Raw genomic sequence first — 18,354 nt, forward strand, 5'->3', positions numbered from 1 at the left:
TGTAATAACACTTACATCTGTAAAAAGAATAAAATAAAATGTCAATTATCGTGAGTCTCATAACTAAGAAATAATAGAAAATACACAAGTATTATAAAACTAGTCTAAGATTAACGTTGAGTGAAAACTTACCGGTGAGTGAAGATAGTTCTTCTAAGTACTGGTTCTGCGATTTCATCATATCTTTTTGATCTAAATCTATGATTTTTTCAATTGCTTGTTTTACTTCAGCAGTTCGTGCATTATCCTCAAGACTATCTGTAAAAGAACAATAACATTTTATAAAGTAACTAAACGTACTAGTAAAGTACTTATTTAAAATAAAAAAATATCAAGACATTTTGACCGTACTAACAAAAAAAATCAGTCACAGTCTTAGAATAATTAGACATAGAAAGATAGTCTTCATACAAGCGCTCTGTCAAAAGTGACGCACTAAACCGGTTCACACAGGCGGGCCGATTACGTGCTTACGCTCGGCGACACGCACACATACACTTGTGTAATGTTGCCAGTGAAGGTCCAGTTTTCCCGAAAGTGGGGTAATGATTCGGCCACTGATAACCATTTGTTTTTGGCAATAATGCATAAATAGCTATGTGTGGTAAAGTGTGGATGTGTAATATTGTTATAATACGGGAATGTTTATTTTTAAGAAACGAATTAAAGAAAACAACAACACGTAAAAATATATATATTTTAATTATTGTATACAATTATGAATTTGTATACTGTGTAACTAAAGTAAACCAATCAAATCAACAATTATTTCTAATCGAATAGTCTTCATATTAAGAAAAAGAAAAAAATAATTATTAAAAAAATAATCAGTTTAGAAACCTGTGAACTGTATTTGTTTCCTGAGTAATTGCCGCTTTGATAGTGCTGTTTTCATTACATTGTCTTTTTTCGACTCGTAAAAAAGACGAATGCGCAAATATCTTTCAATAATGAGCCTTGACAAATTGTTAACATGATTTTTCTCATTTACATGTTCCTCTGCATCAGGGAAAACAGACCTACCAACAAGTTTTTCCATAATTGTCAAAGCAAGTTTTGTCTCTGATGTTTTATCTAAATTATTTGTCTCCGCCATATACTTCCGGAAATAATTTTCGGCTATGCCGCAGATTAAGTAAACAGCTTCTGATACATAAATTAAACCGCCGTTGTCCCTTAGAGTGACCAATTTGTGAAACCACAATTTTTCTTTTGTGAGCATGCTATCGATACAAAAATTACACTTAATTTTTTTCATTAAGTATCTCGCAACATTCCCTGCAATGTAGCCTACGACATAATTTTTGTAGTTTGGGTCATCAGTCGAAGCTATCAGAGAAGCAATGTCTACATCAGGTGCGTGTCTTTCTGATTCTTGGTACGGCTGTTCTTCGTCATCGTCAAAACGTTCAGAAAAAGTGGTTTGATTGATACATTTTATTGCAGAAGAACAAGTCAGGACAGAAATATCTTCTAATGGCACACAGTTGCCTGTTACCACTGCTTGTAGTTCCATGTGGCATAATAGTTTTCTGTATGCACCTTTGAACTGAAGGACATTTGGATTATCATTATGCCCTCCATTCATTCTTATCATGCCGAAGAACAGTTCCAAATGATCTTGGCTCAAACGGTACGTAGAAATATAGACCATTTCTTTTGTATCCTCAACAAGAGTTTTATACAAGTGTTTTAGGCTTTCTATGCATATCAACATTCCTTTAAAACCTTTATTACTTTGAACACTTAAGACTGACTCAAAACTTTTAACTTTTATTCTTATAGCAGCCTCATTTTCATGGTACGTACGCTTCCTAGTAGTTTTTATACTTAAATTTAAGATATATTTTTTGGCTTTTTCAAGAAGATCGAATATATTTACTTTATTATCTTTTGACAATGGCCGACAAAATCCGTATTGTGTTAATCTTCTTGAATTAAAAACATCAAATAGGTCATTCAAAAGCATAATAAAATTTTCTGTGCCCGCAGATTTTTCAAATTTGTCCAGTTTTAGGGTTTCGCGGCAAAATTTTAGACTGATAGAAACACTTCTGCTAAGAAGTTGCATGGCCAGTTTAACTTTCATAATTGTATTTCTAAATTCTAAATGTCTTCGTGTTAGCTTGTTCGCAATGTTCAGTCCTTCTGTATCCTGCAAATCATTTAAAAGTACCAAGTAGTTCCAATCCACAACATTTTTTTGCTCATCGAGGAATTGGCTTTTGTCTTCCCAGTGATTACGGATAAGCTTAATCATGTGGCATGGATCTAGAAATACCGCCACTTCGTGATCTGATGAAGGGTGCTTAAAGGTGGTTTTCATATTTTTTGGATCTTTCACCCGACAACCTAACAATTCCATCGCTGAAATATTGGTGGGGTGACCATCAAAGGTAAGAGATACAACTTTAATTCCAGCATCATGGCATTTAGCTAAACATATGTTTATTAAATTTTTTTTATGTTTTCCCTCCAAACTGTGAATTAGGAAATATCCCAAAGGGATTTTCCAACGCTCATTCAGGCAAACAAGCATAAAAACATAAGCCTGTGAGGCTTTTATACCACTTGTTGTGCCTGTGCCAACATCTACATTTCCCAGACCTCCTTTAATATTTTGAGGTCTTATCGCCATTTCATCGGCAATCAGTCCACATATTAACGTTTTGTCCGAGCTTTGGGACTTTGATTTTAAAAGTTTAAAGGATTCATTTGTAAAACCCGGTGATCCATCGATGCTGCAATACCAATTATACAACGTTTTTGGGTGTGGAAGACACGTATCAAAAGTATTACGAACGTATGTATATGCTCGAGGACTATGGTAGTGCAATGTAAGACAGAATTTTCTGAACTCAGGTGTGTATTTTGGCATAGGACGCTTTTTATCTTTTTTAATTTTTTTTACCATGTTATTGAATAAATCGGCTGCAAAAACATTTTCAGACAATAAATTAGACACATCATTACTAATGAATCTCTTTTTTTGTAGTTCACTTAAAATTCCTTTGAGCGATTTATTCCTCTTTTGGAGACGCCGGGTCTTTTGTTTTAAAGTTTTTATAACTTTTCTATGTTTGAGATTAAGTAATGTGCTTTTCTTTAACTTTTTTCGAAGGAGGGCCTTACGAGGAGTGTCGAATATATAGTCGAATTCGTCGTCTGATGGGCGCCTCACATTCCCGCGTGACGTACTCTGTAAAATAAAAGTTCTTATAAGTTCATGCCACAATATTTACAAATTCTGGGTGCAACAAGGAAATGACCAATTTAAAAATCTACAGTTAAATTTTAAATACCCAAATTCAACACTTTTGATTGGAATTATTAACGATTACTTACAGGCTGCGATGAACTTTCAGTAACTAAATTTCTATTTGAAGCTCCACGAACACCTTCCGTTTTGTCTTCAGCAGCATTTAAACCCTAAAAAAAGTCAGGTAAGTAAGTTTACTACATAGACAGTTTACTAAAATTAAATAGTTATTAACAACTTCACTGTCTAAAAAACTACCAAACGTCTTTTTCGTTTCTGTAAGGTAAAATAGCATTCACACTAGCACTGTATTAAATAAATATATTTCATAAAAATAGTTGTTTATATTTTATTTTATGACTCAAAAATTGGCGTGGCTAATGGGCGTGGGGAAAAACATTTATTTTCCTAAGAGTCACATGTGACTCATTTGACAGTCAAGTTGTTTATATTAACCATTACACTCACCGATAGCCCATGAACAGGTGAAATCTCATCCACATTATCTTCTTCATCCAATTGATCATCTGTGCCTGTGCATGAAATATGTAAATCCTGAAAAAAGTAATTTTATTATCATTTGCTTCATTTATTTTTATCAACATTGTGTCACAAAATCCCAAAATACACATAATAAGTACTAAATAATGCTTTGATAATTATACCTTAACAGGGACAGCATTTCGACGCAACCTACACGATCCACCCTGTGTTATGTACTTATCTTCATTCTTAAAATGTTTTGAACATATTCGTGTATTTTTGGTTGGCTTCCAATATACTTCTCCACGACTAAGCCTTATATTTTTCACCCACTTGTCAGCAATAACAGGGTCGATGGGAATCCTTTGAACAACAACACGCAATACTCCTATAAGTTGTAATTTTAACAAGTGTGGAAATAAAGTTCGTTTACTTCTCAACTTTCAAGTAATACAATTTCAGGTATACGATATCGCTAAATCACACAAACACCTACATTAAACAACAACAACAGTAAGTAACAGTAGCAACTGTTTTAAAATTAATTTGTCGGAGCAATGAAGTCAGTTAAAATGGGAAAATATTTTAACAATCGGGCAACACTGTGCATTGAATTAAAACTTTTCTGTTTTGTTCTATTTTGACTTAATTAACTACAAGATACTATGAAATACTGAAAGCTTACCTGTGAAAAGTGATGTTATCACATTTCTTTTGTTTTTCAGATGTGTTGTGACACAATTTAACTGCACAAATCGTCATAATAATTTTTTTTTCGCGAGACACGTTCGCCGTGCGTTGACATTGAACACTACGGAGCGGCCCGGCGTTTGGAGCCATTTATGGCTCCAATTAAGGTGCTTCAAAATTGACGCGCGGACTTGGTTTCTATGTCTTATTATTCTAAGGTCACAGTATAGGTGGCATCATGTAAGAAGAGCGCTGGCGGTCAAGCTGCGCAGTAGATGATTTATCGATCTATTTGGTGGCATGAGGTGCGGCGCGCGGCGGGCGAGTGACGCGCCGCTTGCTTGCCGGTGCGCTATTGGTTCGTCAGTTAACCTTTGCTTCCCGCGCTGTGTTCACGTTACATTTGTTCTCAAAGTACTACCGCACACAAAAGATTTTAATTACGAAATGGTTTTTCACAGAAAAGTGAGAAAAATGATTTATGATGTATATTGTTCTATGTCCTCATCTGGATTTCACGTCACCCATGACGATTTAATGGAAGGAGTTTCACCTTTACTTTAATTTTTTTTAAAGATTCTAGATTAAACATTTTAAACTGAATTCAACATGTTTTAGTTCTATTTTCTATTCCATATATTTATCAATGTACCTAGCATTAATCAATATACAAAACGGCGAGCAAAAAGATCGTTAAAAAATAAAACAATAGGCCCAGTATAGTACTTGCGTGCGCGAGTATACCCGTGCGCAAAGTTACCCGATCCACTTTCTTCCAGCGCTCGTTTTACGTGACGCGGCCTGTACGTAAACAAACCTGTTTTTCTCGCAATACGGCTTGTTTCACAAGCTTTTTCTCTTCATATTTCGAAATCATACAAAACAATCGTTTTCGCACTTCACTCTTTTTAGTTTTATTCATTTTTATAGCATTAACACGGATATATCACAACAAAACTATACGCAAGTCAACCACAACGAAACATCAACAACACGCCATCTTGTTGCGTCTGAGATAGGGATACCATACACTGATTCTGATTTTACCAAATCTTTTGGAAAACAGCCGAAAATTAATTTCTTTAAAATAATCTTGCCAAGTTTTTCTCTAGTAAATAGTGTACCTAATTAATTAAGCTATTTATTAGACCAACTTAAGGCTTAGTGTTGCTCTTGAAATGATCCCCAACACGTACATACGATACTTATTTTCGATGAATACAAGTTTAGCACACGTACGAATTATAAAAACTCAATTTATAAAATGTTTAAAATAAGTTTGTTTTGAAAATGCCTTTTTGGAATTAATTGTTCCTAAGTACTTTCTGCTTAAAATACCCCAATTTGTAGGGTAAATATCCGATGGTAGGAACACTTTAGTGTTGTCATATAAAAAGTTTGCAAAAAAATCCAGTATCTACTTTCGTCAGCCAGACTTTAGCAATGGCAGACCATTCACTTTGTGGATTGGTCTCCTTTAAACGGTGATCCTGTTAGTTTTGGGCAAAAGTATCTGCATACAAAAATGCTATAGGAATAAATTAATTTCAGGATTTATGTGATTTAGCTATCATAATACTCACGTCACTTCCGCACTCAAATGCAGAAATGGAAAGAGTTTTTAGCACCATGAATGTTGTGAAGATCAAACTCAGAAATAGAATTTCAGAACAAACTCTAAACTCCATTCTACTCATTAGAAACCAACTAAAAAATAAAGATTGCTCGAGTTACGATCTGCCAGATGAAGTAATTAATCAAGTCGGAAAACCAATGCCCAAAGAATCTGGTGTAGGCATTGGAGAAGCCTCCACTTCCAGTGATACTGAATATCCGGTTGACATATGTTTCGATTTTGAAATATAGGTAATAAATTATGTAATTGTTAGTATACGTAAGTTTCAGATGTTATTATCCAGAACATTTGTTGCGATTTTTTGAATAAATATTTTGAATTTGTTTTTGGTTTTTTTTTTGCGAAAAATGAAAATATTTGCCAAAGTTGGATGATCGGCCCCTCTAAAACCCCAAGTTATGAGGCGCGGACTTCAAGAATAGACTTGAGCGTGTGCGATACGATTTAGCGACTTCTAGCGGATTTTTAAAAATATATTTACCAATACCTAGCGGATTTTTTCATATTACTATTTACTAGGGACTTTTAATTTCGTAGAACGGCAACACTGTTCTGTGGTCTTGTTTATGAATGTTTTGTGATTGACGATTGTATTTTGTAAGATTTAATATATATACTCTACGTTTCAGACGTTAAATTAAATATGGTTTTTATTTACTTTAAAATTAATATATATAGAGTGTAGGTATTATAGAGTGACAGTGTTATTTGCATCTTTAGCGAATTATCTTGCTGCATATTAGCTATATTAACGTAAGGTTATCTTAAAATAACTATTCTAATACATAAAAATGTCTGATAAACCACCTATTAAACGCTATAGACGCGATGACAATTCATCAGGATCTGAAGACGATGTCGATAATTACGAACCCTATGTTCCTGTAAAGGAAAGAATGAAGCAAAAGTTATTAAAAATGGGACGTCTTGGCCAAGTCGCCAATGAGGTCGCTGCAGAAACCAAAAGTTCGAGTGATAATGATCCTGACGATGAAGGTAATATTATAAACGTTTTAGCAATTATTCTATTACAGGATCCTAAACCTAAAACGACCATAAATGCTATCAGAACTTAAATCTAAACTGCAACTTGAGTGTTCAGAGTCAAATAAAAGAAATGGGAATTAGTGGTGTTTTCTAGGGAAATAATTTATCATCATTAATTAAGGCAATATTAAATACATTTATTATATTTGAAGGTTCCCAAGAAGAATGGGGAAGACGCTACAATGTATCATTATTGGACCAGCATAGTGAATTGAAAAGACTAGCGGAAGCCCGTGCTTTGTCTGCAGCAGAAAGGCAAGCCAAAGAGGAGGCTCATATATTAGAAAGTGTAGCTCAAAGTAAAGCTTTGATGGGTGTTGCTGAATTAGCTAAAGGTAGGTTTAGCTTCATTTATATAATGCATATAAAAATTTGTATAATCAGAGTTAAGTTAGTAAAGGCTTGTAATCCTGGTTGTGGTTCACATAGTTGGCTCATTTTACCAACAGTCTTTGAGAATAATACTAGGTTCATTTTTGTGTTGTCTTTTTATTTATTTATTTATTTAATTATAAGTAATCTAACAGCTTACTTAATACATATTTATTATACTAAATACGTATACAATACACAAAGCCAAAACAGATTACACAGATTAACAAATTATGTATAAAAAACAGAAAACAAGCATTAAATATTTTTAGTTAACATACTCTCTTGTATAGTTTCTGCCAGTTGCCATAATCCTGGTATGTCAGCTCTGTTCGCATCTTGTACCCACTGTTGTTGTTGGTTCATATCACTATTTTACTGTGTGTGATTTTCTTTTTATAAGAGAAACCATTGGCTGAGACAAAAGCATGCTGTGACACTGACATTGTAACAAAATAAATAACATATCTTACCCATATTATTTATATTACTGAATAAACAATTTAACTATAATTTTTTAGTCAAATAACAAAAATTCCTGGAAACCCCTTTACAAATAAAAAAAATAATAAAGTTTTAAAAATCCCCATTATTGGGGGTCAAAAGTAAAAATTTAAGGTATTATTCTGGAAAACTGTTGGTTTTATCACCAAAACCATGTATTGACTGGACCAGATTAATGCTGCAGTACCCATTAGACTTAGAGCATTTAAATGAGTCGTTTTATCTAAGTGTAACTAATAAAAATGATTCAGGTATACAATATTCGGAGCCAATCAAAACATCCTGGAAGCCTCCACGATGTATCCTGAATTTACCGGAATCCAGACACGAGAGGGTGAGGCAACAGCTCCGTATCCTGGTAGAAGGTGAAGATGTACCGCCTCCCATACGCACGTTTCAACATATGAAGTTTCCTAAAGGTATTTTTATTGGATTTTAATCAAATCGCATATATACCAGTTAAATACGTTGAACCATCTTAATATAAAAACAAAGTTGAGAGTAGTATCAATTTAACAAATATCTCGAGAACAACTGGGGCAATTTTTACTGTATTTATGAAAAATGTTATTTCGCAACAGTTAAACATTTAATTCAACAACAATTAAACAATCATTTCATCATAAATATTGGAGTAAATGTATTTAAATAAAGGTTTTGAATCGACAAAATATATCCACTATGTTCAGATATTAATGTATTTTAGTACATATTTAAAAATGTAAATCAGTAATGTAAATGATCAACATATATTGGTTGTCAAATATTTTACTTGAACCAAAGAAAATATATTAAATTACTGAAATATGTAACTTATATTTCTGTCGTGTGTTATCAGGTATCATTCGAGGCTTGGAAGCCAAAGGTATTAAGAATCCTACACCAATTCAAGTGCAAGGTATACCAGCAGTACTGCAAGGTCGGGATATGATTGGTATTGCGTTTACTGGTTCGGGAAAAACTCTGGTCTTCACACTACCCTTGATCGCGATGTGCTTAGAACAAGAGGTTCAGATGCCTTTCATACGGTTAGTTAAATAAAGCCTATACAGACTAAATAGGACTTTTCTATTTTAATTTTTCAAAAAATCTGATTCTGCCCATTTTGATGTTTCTTGAAATCTGATTTAGAATTTTCTAATTTAAATTAAGTTGGTACCCTATACTATGAAAGTATTAAGACATTTGTGTGTTAGTATTACAAATACTAAATTCGGGATAACAAATGGTGTTAAGAGCGCGAGGCTTACAAATTTAATATTGTAAGGCCGTCTTTTTTTTATAGATCAAATTAATTTTATAGGCAAACGGGCAAGAGGCTCATCTGATGTTAAGTGACACCGCCGCCCATGGACACTCAATTTCAGAGGGCTCGCGACTGCGTTGGCGGCCCTTTAATAATTGGTACGCTCTTTTCTTGAAGGACCCTAAGTCGAATTGGTTCGGAAATACTTTAGTGGGCAGCTGGTTCCACAAAGTGGTGGTGCGCGGCAAAAACTTGTTGTTGAGAATGAATCTTGGAAAAAGATCTTTCTTTAAAAATGTTAGTTACATTACATTAATACAATATGAGGTTACAGTTAAAAACTCTATGTAACGACACTGAAGGGACTGTGCTATTTCTACAATAATTTATTTAATATATTGGTTATAGAGAGTTCTACTTAAATAGACAAAAAAAACTCGTAATTAGAAAAAGAAAAAGTTTATTTTAGACTAGTATTAGACTAGTACATAGTTATGTTCATAAAACATTGTTTTTTTAATGCTAATTTTAAATTTTAATTAATATCTTGCGATGTTGATGCATCTTGGTGATAAAGGAAGTATTTTTCCAATAATTTAGCTGCTACCAGAGCTTCATTAATGATCACTGGAGGCCCAGGCTCATCAGCCTTGTCTTCTTCATCTCCTTGTTCTCGTCTCTTACAATCTTTCTGGTTTAGTTACACAATCTATCTGGTCGCTTTTTCTTATTAAGTTTACTTTTATTTTGGTTTTCCTCAATTTTTCCTAATTTTACACTTACTGCCAGTTCTCAAATCAAGGGCGTAGAACGGAAGAACACTCTGTCTAATTGATAAGTTTTTTTTGTTTACACAACGTTTTTAAGGAGCTGCAACCATTTAGTTTATTAGATAACATAAATTATGAATTATTGTTTCAGAAATGAGGGGCCATACGGCTTAATAATTTGTCCGTCTAGAGAACTAGCGAAACAGACGCACGATATTATACTGCATTTTATCAAACATTTAAAAATGGCCGGACATCCGGAGATACGGAGTTGTCTCGCTATTGGTGGTAAGTTAAATTTTTTTTCGGTTTTTTAACGAATTTTCGCTAAACAATATTCTAAGCTGAATAGCTAACGTAATAGAAAGGTAAATCTTTGGATAGAATTTCCATCAGCGCTCTATGGGCAATTTGAAAAAGGGTTTCATGTGAACATTCCTTGGTATGTGTACCAGACATTGTATCGACATATACTAATACATGAGGAAAATATCAAAATGCATCCCCACGTTGTTTTGTTTAGACTCCTTTTAATAATATATTTTAATTATTAAATTTTAAGGTTAGTTATTAGGTATATTAAAATCACTATATGTAACATTTGTTCAAATAAATGTTCAAAATGTTTGTTTAAAAATTAAGGTTAAAAATAACTTTATTTCTCATAGGAATTGCGTACATAATTCACCTACTGTATTTTACACCTATTATTATATTGCACAAATGTGCAATATAATAATATATATATATAATAATAATAATACAGGTATGTATATAAAATTACAAAACAAAACAGCAACAAAAATGTAATAATAATAATAATAATAATAATTTATTCATTGCACGAATATGGTACAAAATGTCAAGGTGGTACAATTGTCAGTCGTTCGCATATTCTGCCACACAGTGGCGCGCAAATTTATCTTAGTTTAGATTTTACATTATTAGTCAGATTCATATCAATTAAGTCAATTATCATACATAATTAAATTTATATAAATTACCATGTCTCACACAAATAATCGTTTATTGAGTAGTACGTTTTTTCTAAAAGTAATGCACTAAGTCGCTTTTTAAAGATTCTTGTCGGAAGATCTTTAAGTTCTTTCGGTAATCTATTGTAAATTTTAATTGCCATACAGAAGGCGTTTTTCCGAAATAATTCTAAATTTATTTTTGGCACAGCCAATTTCTCCCCATGTCTACTACTTACTACATTCGATTTAAAAATATGTATATTTCTGTGTACGAACAGGGACATTTCTAATATATAAATACATGGAAGAGATAACACTTTGAGTCTCTTAAATAGAGGCACGCAACTATCAATGCAATTTGCTCCACAAATTGCTCTAATACATTTTTTTTGGGCCTTAAATACCCTATTCACTTCGACTGAATTTCCCCAAATTATAATTCCATATCTAATTATAGATGCAATATATGCATGATAAGCAGCTAATTCCGCAGCATGGTTAACAGTTTCCCTTAGTCGTTTTAACACAAAAACAAAACGGTCTATTTTGTTCTGTAATTTTCCAATATGTGATTTCCAATTACAAAATTTATCTATCGTTATACCTAAAAATACACACTCGTTCATTATGTCCAGTTTATTGTGTTTATATTGTACGTCTATTAGTGTTTTAGAGTTGTATGTCTGAAAATGAATTATGTTAGTTTTGGTCATGTTTATTTGTAGGTTATTTGAATTCATCCAGTTGATGGCGTCGTCTAGAGATTTAATTAAGTTGTTTTTTAAATCTTGGTCGTTTTTGCCTTTTATTATAAGTGTAGTGTCATCAGCAAATAGTATACAGTTCTGGTGTATAGCATCTGGGAGGTCATTTATGTATGTTAGAAAAGTAGTGGGGCCAAAATACGGCCCTGAGGTGTTCCGTACTCATTTTTATTATAGTTGGATCTATAGGTTTTTTGTTTTAGTTTACAAATCTTTGTTATTTCCACATATTGCATTCTATTTTCAAGGTAACTTTTCACCCAGTTATAGGCATTACCTCTGATTCCGTAGCATTCTAATTTTTTTAAAAGTCTTTCATGGCATACAAAGTCAAAAGCCTTTGTCATGTCTAAAAAGATGCAACCTATAAGCATTTTATGATTTAAGCATTCAGTAATTTGTTTAACTAGGGTAAAGCACGCAAGGGTAGTGGAACGATTTTTCCTGAAGCCAAATTGTTCTTTTTTTAGAATATCGTATAATAAAAAGAAATTCTCTATTTTATTATACATTACTTTTTCGAAATTTTTAGATAATATGGGAATTAAAGTTATTGGTCTATAATTAGTCATTTGTGTTTTTGCTCCTTTTTTATGTAATGGTTTGATAATTGATATTTTTAGTTTTGTAGGTAGACATAAATTCGATCGGTCAACCAAGCAAAACATGTTCGGATTGGATTTTTTACTAGATGTGGCATTGATGGCATAGTCTGATATAACAAGTTTATATTTATTATTTTTTATAAGACTTTTATTTTTAGTTTATTTTGTATTGGGTAAAAGGTAAATTGATTTTGTTTAATAGAAGGAATTACTAAAAATACCTTTGAATCTTAATCACAAGATGGCGGATGTTAGTGATTTCATTTGATTATTATTTTTAGAATTTTTTTTTAATAATCTGGGACGATTATTATAATTAGTAAAATACACCATAACAGAAGACAATAAAACATATTGCAAGGTTTTCACTATTTTAGGTGTGGCGGTATCAGAATGTATGGAGACAGTACAGCGGGGTGTTCACATCATGGTGGCTACTCCAGGAAGACTTATGGATATGTTAGATAAGAAAATGGTGAGTAGTAGAATTGTTAAGTAGCTTTTTACCTATTGTATGAGGTAACTACTGTAAAATCTACTAATGTAATATTGATGTATTGAAGACTATCGACTTAAATTATTTGTATTTAATAACTTGCATCCTCTGTATATTTTTTTTGTTAATTGAAATTAAATTGTATTTCGTAAATAAATACTTCGTGCTTCAACACTTTGTCAGCTGTTATTGTCATAGCTATTATATATCGTGGAGCAGTGTTGGCCTAGTGGCTTCAGCGTGCGACTCTTATACCTGAGGTCGCAGGTTCGATCCCGGCTGTGCACAAATGGACTTTCTTATGTGCGCATTTAACATTTGCTCGAACGGTGAAAGAAAACATCGTGAGGAAACCGACATGTCTTAGACCCAAAAAGTCGACGACGTGTGTCAGGCACTGGAAGCTGATCACCTACTTGCCTATTAGATTTAATAATGATCATGAAACAGATTCAGAAATCTGAGGCCAGGACCTAAAAGAGGTACCGCCACTGATTTATTTATTATTATTATATTTCGCAATTCGTAGGTATCTCTTTGTCCGCCGTTATTAAGTATTATGCGTCCTTGTAGGTCCGTCTCAACGTATGCCGGTACCTTTGTATGGATGAAGCCGATCGAATGATCGATATGGGTTTTGAAGAAGACGTAAGAACGATATTCTCATACTTCGCTGGTCAGAGGCAAACTTTATTGTTCAGCGCGACTATGCCGAGGAAAATTCAGAATTTTGCAAGGTAATCTTGTGTTAGAAATCTGATCACTTGCTTGGTTTTTAAACTTTAACATAGAAATGATTTTATTTACAATTCGTTACATTTATAGAAAAACAAATAACTTAATATATATCGATTAAGTGCGACAAGTCTTCAAATCTTATAAAATAACTATACTATATAATACTAGCTATATATATATACTAGCTGACCCGGCAAACGTTGTTTTGCCATGTTTTTGTGCCAAAAATTTTTATAATTAACAAAAAAACTTAAGGGATGATTGTAGAGGGGTGAAAATTTAGGGTTGCATGTATTTTGTACGGTGTATCGTAAAAAAATAAAAACGAAAAATTTTGTCTAAAATATAAATAAAAAATTTAGGGGTGGACCACGTGATGTTGTTCGATTCTCACACCTACCCAATACGCACACAAAATTTCATGAGAATCGGTCGAGCCGTTTCGGAGGAGTTACTAACCCCGTGACACAAGAATTTTATATATATTAGATCTCCGAATTTAAATTTATTTTGAAGATAAGAGAGAGTTTTGGGGTTGAAAAGAATTGTGTATAGAAGTTGAAGGTCACGCCTAGGTCGAACTCCACCTGCCCGCGGAATTTAGATTCCTTTCATTACATTGAATTTGAATATATCAGATCAGCATTGGTGAAACCCGTCACGGTAAACGTGGGTCGAGCTGGTGCGGCATCACTCAACGTGCGTCAGGAACTGGAGCTGGTGAAGGCTGAGGCTCGTACGGTACACTTGCTCCAATGTCTGCAGAAGACGCCACCACCGGTGCTGGTCTTCGCGGAGAGGAAGCAGCATGTGGATGCCATACACGAATATTTGTTATTGAAAGGTATTATTAGTCTTTGAAGATAAAAGGGAATGCTTAGGTATTTCGCCATGGAGAACGGATGAATATGAAGCCGTTAATAATTTAAACAGACGATGGGGGGAATCCCCCCCTTCGTCTTTGTCTTGTCAGTAAAAAAAGCCCTCGAGAATAGTTCATAAATGTAATTTTTAGGGGAATCCTCGAATACTCATAGACAACATACAAATGTATTAAAGAAATTATAACTGACTTATTTACTTTATATATACATATTTTTAATTTGATGAATATAACAAATAAGAAAATCAAAGCGCATCTGACATTCGCTCGAACACATAACATAACACACAAAAAACATCGTGTGATCGGCTTGCCTAAGAAAGAGAGAGTCGACGGCAGGTCTCATGAATTGGAGGCTGATCACGTATTTGCCTTTTAGATTCGAATTAAACAAATATAATCTGAGGCCTAGACCTAAAAAGGTAGCAGCGCCACTGATTTATTTATATTTTTTATCAAACAATTGGAAAACTTAAAGACAATTTATGAGCATTCACACCCAGATCTTCTATATCAGGATTTTTTGATAAAGGATTTGTTTTGATTGCAAAGGTTTTTTTTAAGGGCGAGGGGGGGGCAGAAAAGTATTGGGTGTATTACACAGGGGGGGGGGTAATCCCTGAACGACTAGGCTAATACTGCTCATATTGGGGGAGATTGTTAATAGATTCAACGGTTTTCAGGTGTTGAAGCGGTAGCTATCCATGGTGGGAAAGACCAAGAAGAGAGGTCACGTGCTGTGGAGGCTTTCAGGAGAGGGGAGAAAGATGTGTTAGTCGCTACTGATGTCGCTAGCAAGGGTTAGTATTTCAGTAGTCAGTCCCGGAGACTGTTCAGTTTTCTGCAATGAAAACTTTTTAGGATTTTCTGTGATTTTTTTTCTTTAGGTTTGAATCTCAGAGTTTAAGTCATAAGTATTTTATTAAGACACAAAATGTCTGTCGGGTCCGATGGTAGTATTAGGTGTTCTACAGTTTTTGGAAAACTTACTTTTCTCTCAAAGGCTAGGGTAGCGGGACCAAGCAGGGTTACCATGTCAATTCTAATTTCCATTGCGATTTTGCGTTATCTTATCTGTTACAAAAGGAAGATATCGAAAATGGTTAATAATTTGCTCTCACCTCTAGCAGTACTTGCCGTTAAATAAATAAATAAATATAGCCTTTATTAACAATCTTATAAGTTACATTTTCTGCTTTATATAATACTTATACTTATTAACGAAATTTAGCTAAGGTAAATGTAAATATCATCATCATCATATTATTTCCTCGTACCTGGATGGCCGAGCTTAGCTCGGTATTTCTTTTTTTTTTAATTGTGTTTTTTGGAAATTATATTTAAGTACGAATTACATACTAATAAAATGATGAAATATGAACAATATAGAATATATCCTATGCTGGAATAGCTTTAGTGTTGTTGTCTCGTTAAAACAATTTAAAAAAATAGTATTCGCCGATAGATGTCAGGAAGATTCATTTTTCAGTTTAAATTGGGACTACTCAAACACCACCTTTTTGTTATTTTCTATCATTTATTCCTAGCTAGATCGATTTATCGCCCCCGAAACCCCCCGTATACTAAATTTCATGAAAATCGTTGGAGCCGATCCCGAGATTCCAATTATATATATATATATATATATATATATATATATATACAAGAATTGCTGGTTTAAATATATAAGATTAGACACCGGTTTCTTGATTGTCTTGCTTTTCAGCATAGGCCTCCCCAAGTGTTCTCCACAAAGATCTATCTCTTGCTTTCCTCATCCATGTGGTTCTTGCCGTTAGATTTATCTAATTGTAATATCATTCCAGGTCTAGACTTCCAGAACATTCAGCACGTGATAAACTATGATATGCCAGAAGATATAGAGAACTACGTCCATCGCATCGGGCGTTGTGGGCGAGCCGGTCAGGCGGGCGTGGCCTCCACACTTCTGTCTCGGCAGCAAGACGACAGCGTATTAAGAGACCTCGCGCATTTGCTGAGGGAAGCTGGACAGAAGGTTAGAGAAGATACAAAGAATGGGATTATTTTTAATTTTCTTTTTATTCAAATCAAATCAAAAAACATTTATATACGTTACATAATGTACTAATTGAATGCCTCTAATTTTACATTGACTGCCAGTTCTCAAATCAAGGGCGTAGAACGGAAGAGAAGAACTGGCAATAAACTCTCCGCCACTCTTTTTAATCGCCAAGTTTTTTTTTTCTTTTACACAACGTTTTTATTATTAATTATATTTTTTTATAAATATTTGTACCCCTTATTTTGGACTAGGGTCAGCGTGCGACTCCTTCTTGATGTCTTAGGTTCGATTCTCGTGCACTTATGGCAATATATGTGTACATTTAGCTTTCATTTAAACGGTGATAGAAGACATCGTGATAAAACCGGCTAGTCTGAGGCCAATAAGGCGTGTCAGGCACAGGAGGCTGATCACCTCACCTGATACTTGCTCTTGATATGTTTAAAATACCATAAATTATTCTACATTGTGAGATAATTTCCTCCAGGTACCTTCGTTCCTGATGGACATGATAGGTGGTGATGAACCGGCAGTGGATGGGCAGGGATGTTCCTACTGTGGAGGATTGGGACACAGGATTACAGGTAATTTTATTGCAATGGTTGTTGATTGTTATATTGTTATACCTAAAACTTGTCTTTAGTTAAATCTGTGTAAACTTAGTAGGAGTAAGAGTTGATTGCGAACATACAAACAAGACTGTCTTATAATTATTTACATGGGATTTAGATGATTGTTTTCTCAAGTTTATATTCTTAAAAACGGTGTTTTGCCGTCCTACCCGCAGTTTGACAAAATAAAGCGTTGCTGTAAAAAATTATCCACCCCCCCACTACTTGTTATACACAAGCGTTAAAAGACCTCAAGCAAATATTTAATGCAGATATTTTGTAAAGCATTTTGAAATATTGTAAAAGTGAGGGTAGATGTACTGTGAAGTAAATATTGAGCTAAGATAACTAAATACGCGCGTACCTGATTTAGAAATACATACGAATAATTTATGAAGATATTTTTTACGTCTTCTTTTTAATTTTTGCTAAAATGAGGGTAGATCATCAACTGGGCTGAATTAATTGAATAATTGTTTTCAGAATGTCCAAAGTTGGAAGCCGTGCAGAACAAGCAAGCATCAAATATCGGAAGACGAGACTATTTGGCTAACACTGCTGCTGACTACTAAAAATGGCTGAACAGAATTCGATGGATTTTAGCTAAAAACTTTGTCACGATATATTAAATTTGTTATATTAAGACTGGAATTGAATTTTGAGTTATAGAAAGTTCTAGAACCAATTGATATCAAATATAATGAACTTTTTTCTTAATTACAGTCGTGAATGTAAAATAATATGTAAATATTAATACTAAGTTTTTTAAGTATTGTAAATATTGATGTGATCTGTTGTACAAAAATAAATTATTTTTTGTCAAAATTTTGTATTTTATTTATGTCTTGCATTATTAAGATAAAATCCTCCAAACCTCTCTAAATGGTGCTCTGTACTGGACATCAATCTTTCGACGCTATACTGCAGAGTTCCCCAAACTTTTTTGTGTCGTAGACCCCTTGCCATTTTTCCGTGTTGGGTAGACCCCATACTTACCTGATATTGATTTCCTGTAAACTAACTGTAGTGAAGTTTAGAGGTAAAAACTTAAAGTAAAATTAATAAAAGTTAATTTATACATTTATTAATTTAATTATTTTTTTTGTTTTTACAAGTTCAAAATGTATTGCGACCATAAAGCGACTACAAACATCCTACAACTTAAACAATTTTATAAACGTATATAAGGGAGCGTTCAAGTATTACGTAACGCAATTTTTGAAGATTTT

At 33.6% G+C, this 18,354-nt stretch overlaps 2 protein-coding genes across 2 annotated transcripts; one reads left to right on the forward strand and one right to left on the reverse strand.

The window, feature by feature from the left end:
* Window positions 1-677: 677 nt before the first annotated feature.
* On the reverse strand, window positions 678-5,004 carry LOC123690175 (THAP domain-containing protein 2-like). Its single transcript, XM_045633263.1, has 6 exons — window positions 4,428-5,004; window positions 3,925-4,105; window positions 3,728-3,814; window positions 3,346-3,429; window positions 2,914-3,199; window positions 678-1,126 (listed from the first exon to the last, which is right to left on the reverse strand). Exons 1-6 carry the CDS (start codon window positions 4,580-4,582, stop codon window positions 1,080-1,082), a joined length of 840 nt encoding a protein of 279 aa, XP_045489219.1. The 5' UTR covers window positions 4,583-5,004; the 3' UTR covers window positions 678-1,079.
* Window positions 5,005-6,577: 1,573 nt separating this feature from the next.
* Window positions 6,578-17,925, forward strand: LOC110995997 (ATP-dependent RNA helicase abstrakt). The gene is made up of 12 exons (XM_045633262.1): window positions 6,578-7,064; window positions 7,268-7,450; window positions 8,243-8,410; window positions 8,830-9,019; window positions 10,159-10,295; window positions 12,731-12,828; window positions 13,423-13,586; window positions 14,226-14,431; window positions 15,154-15,270; window positions 16,297-16,487; window positions 17,002-17,098; window positions 17,609-17,925. The coding sequence occupies exons 1-12, from the start codon at window positions 6,860-6,862 to the stop codon at window positions 17,695-17,697; spliced, it is 1,845 nt and encodes a 614-aa protein (XP_045489218.1). The 5' UTR covers window positions 6,578-6,859; the 3' UTR covers window positions 17,698-17,925.
* The last annotated feature ends 429 nt before the right edge of the window (window positions 17,926-18,354 follow it).

Source organism: Pieris rapae, chromosome 22 (assembly GCF_905147795.1).
Source record: "Pieris rapae chromosome 22, ilPieRapa1.1, whole genome shotgun sequence".
Lineage (NCBI taxonomy): Eukaryota > Metazoa > Arthropoda > Insecta > Lepidoptera > Pieridae > Pieris > Pieris rapae.

What these genes read in the sequence shown, in the direction of transcription:
- LOC123690175 (XM_045633263.1), bottom strand. Translation starts at nt 4,582, where the DNA reads ATGGCTCCAAACGCCGGGCCGCTCCGTAGTGTTCAATGTCAACGCACG. An exon ending in GAAATGCTGTCCCTGTTAAG is followed by an intron (nt 3,815 to 3,924) that starts GTATAATTATCA and finishes TACTTTTTTCAG; the next exon opens with GATTTACATATTTCATGCAC. An exon ending in CACCTGTTCATGGGCTATCG is followed by an intron (nt 3,430 to 3,727) that starts GTGAGTGTAATG and finishes GACTTTTTTTAG; the next exon opens with GGTTTAAATGCTGCTGAAGA.
- LOC110995997 (XM_045633262.1), top strand. Translation starts at nt 6,860, where the DNA reads ATGTCTGATAAACCACCTATTAAACGCTATAGACGCGATGACAATTCA. An exon ending in TAATGATCCTGACGATGAAG is followed by an intron (nt 7,065 to 7,267) that starts GTAATATTATAA and finishes TTATATTTGAAG; the next exon opens with GTTCCCAAGAAGAATGGGGA. An exon ending in ATATGTTAGATAAGAAAATG is followed by an intron (nt 12,829 to 13,422) that starts GTGAGTAGTAGA and finishes GCGTCCTTGTAG; the next exon opens with GTCCGTCTCAACGTATGCCG.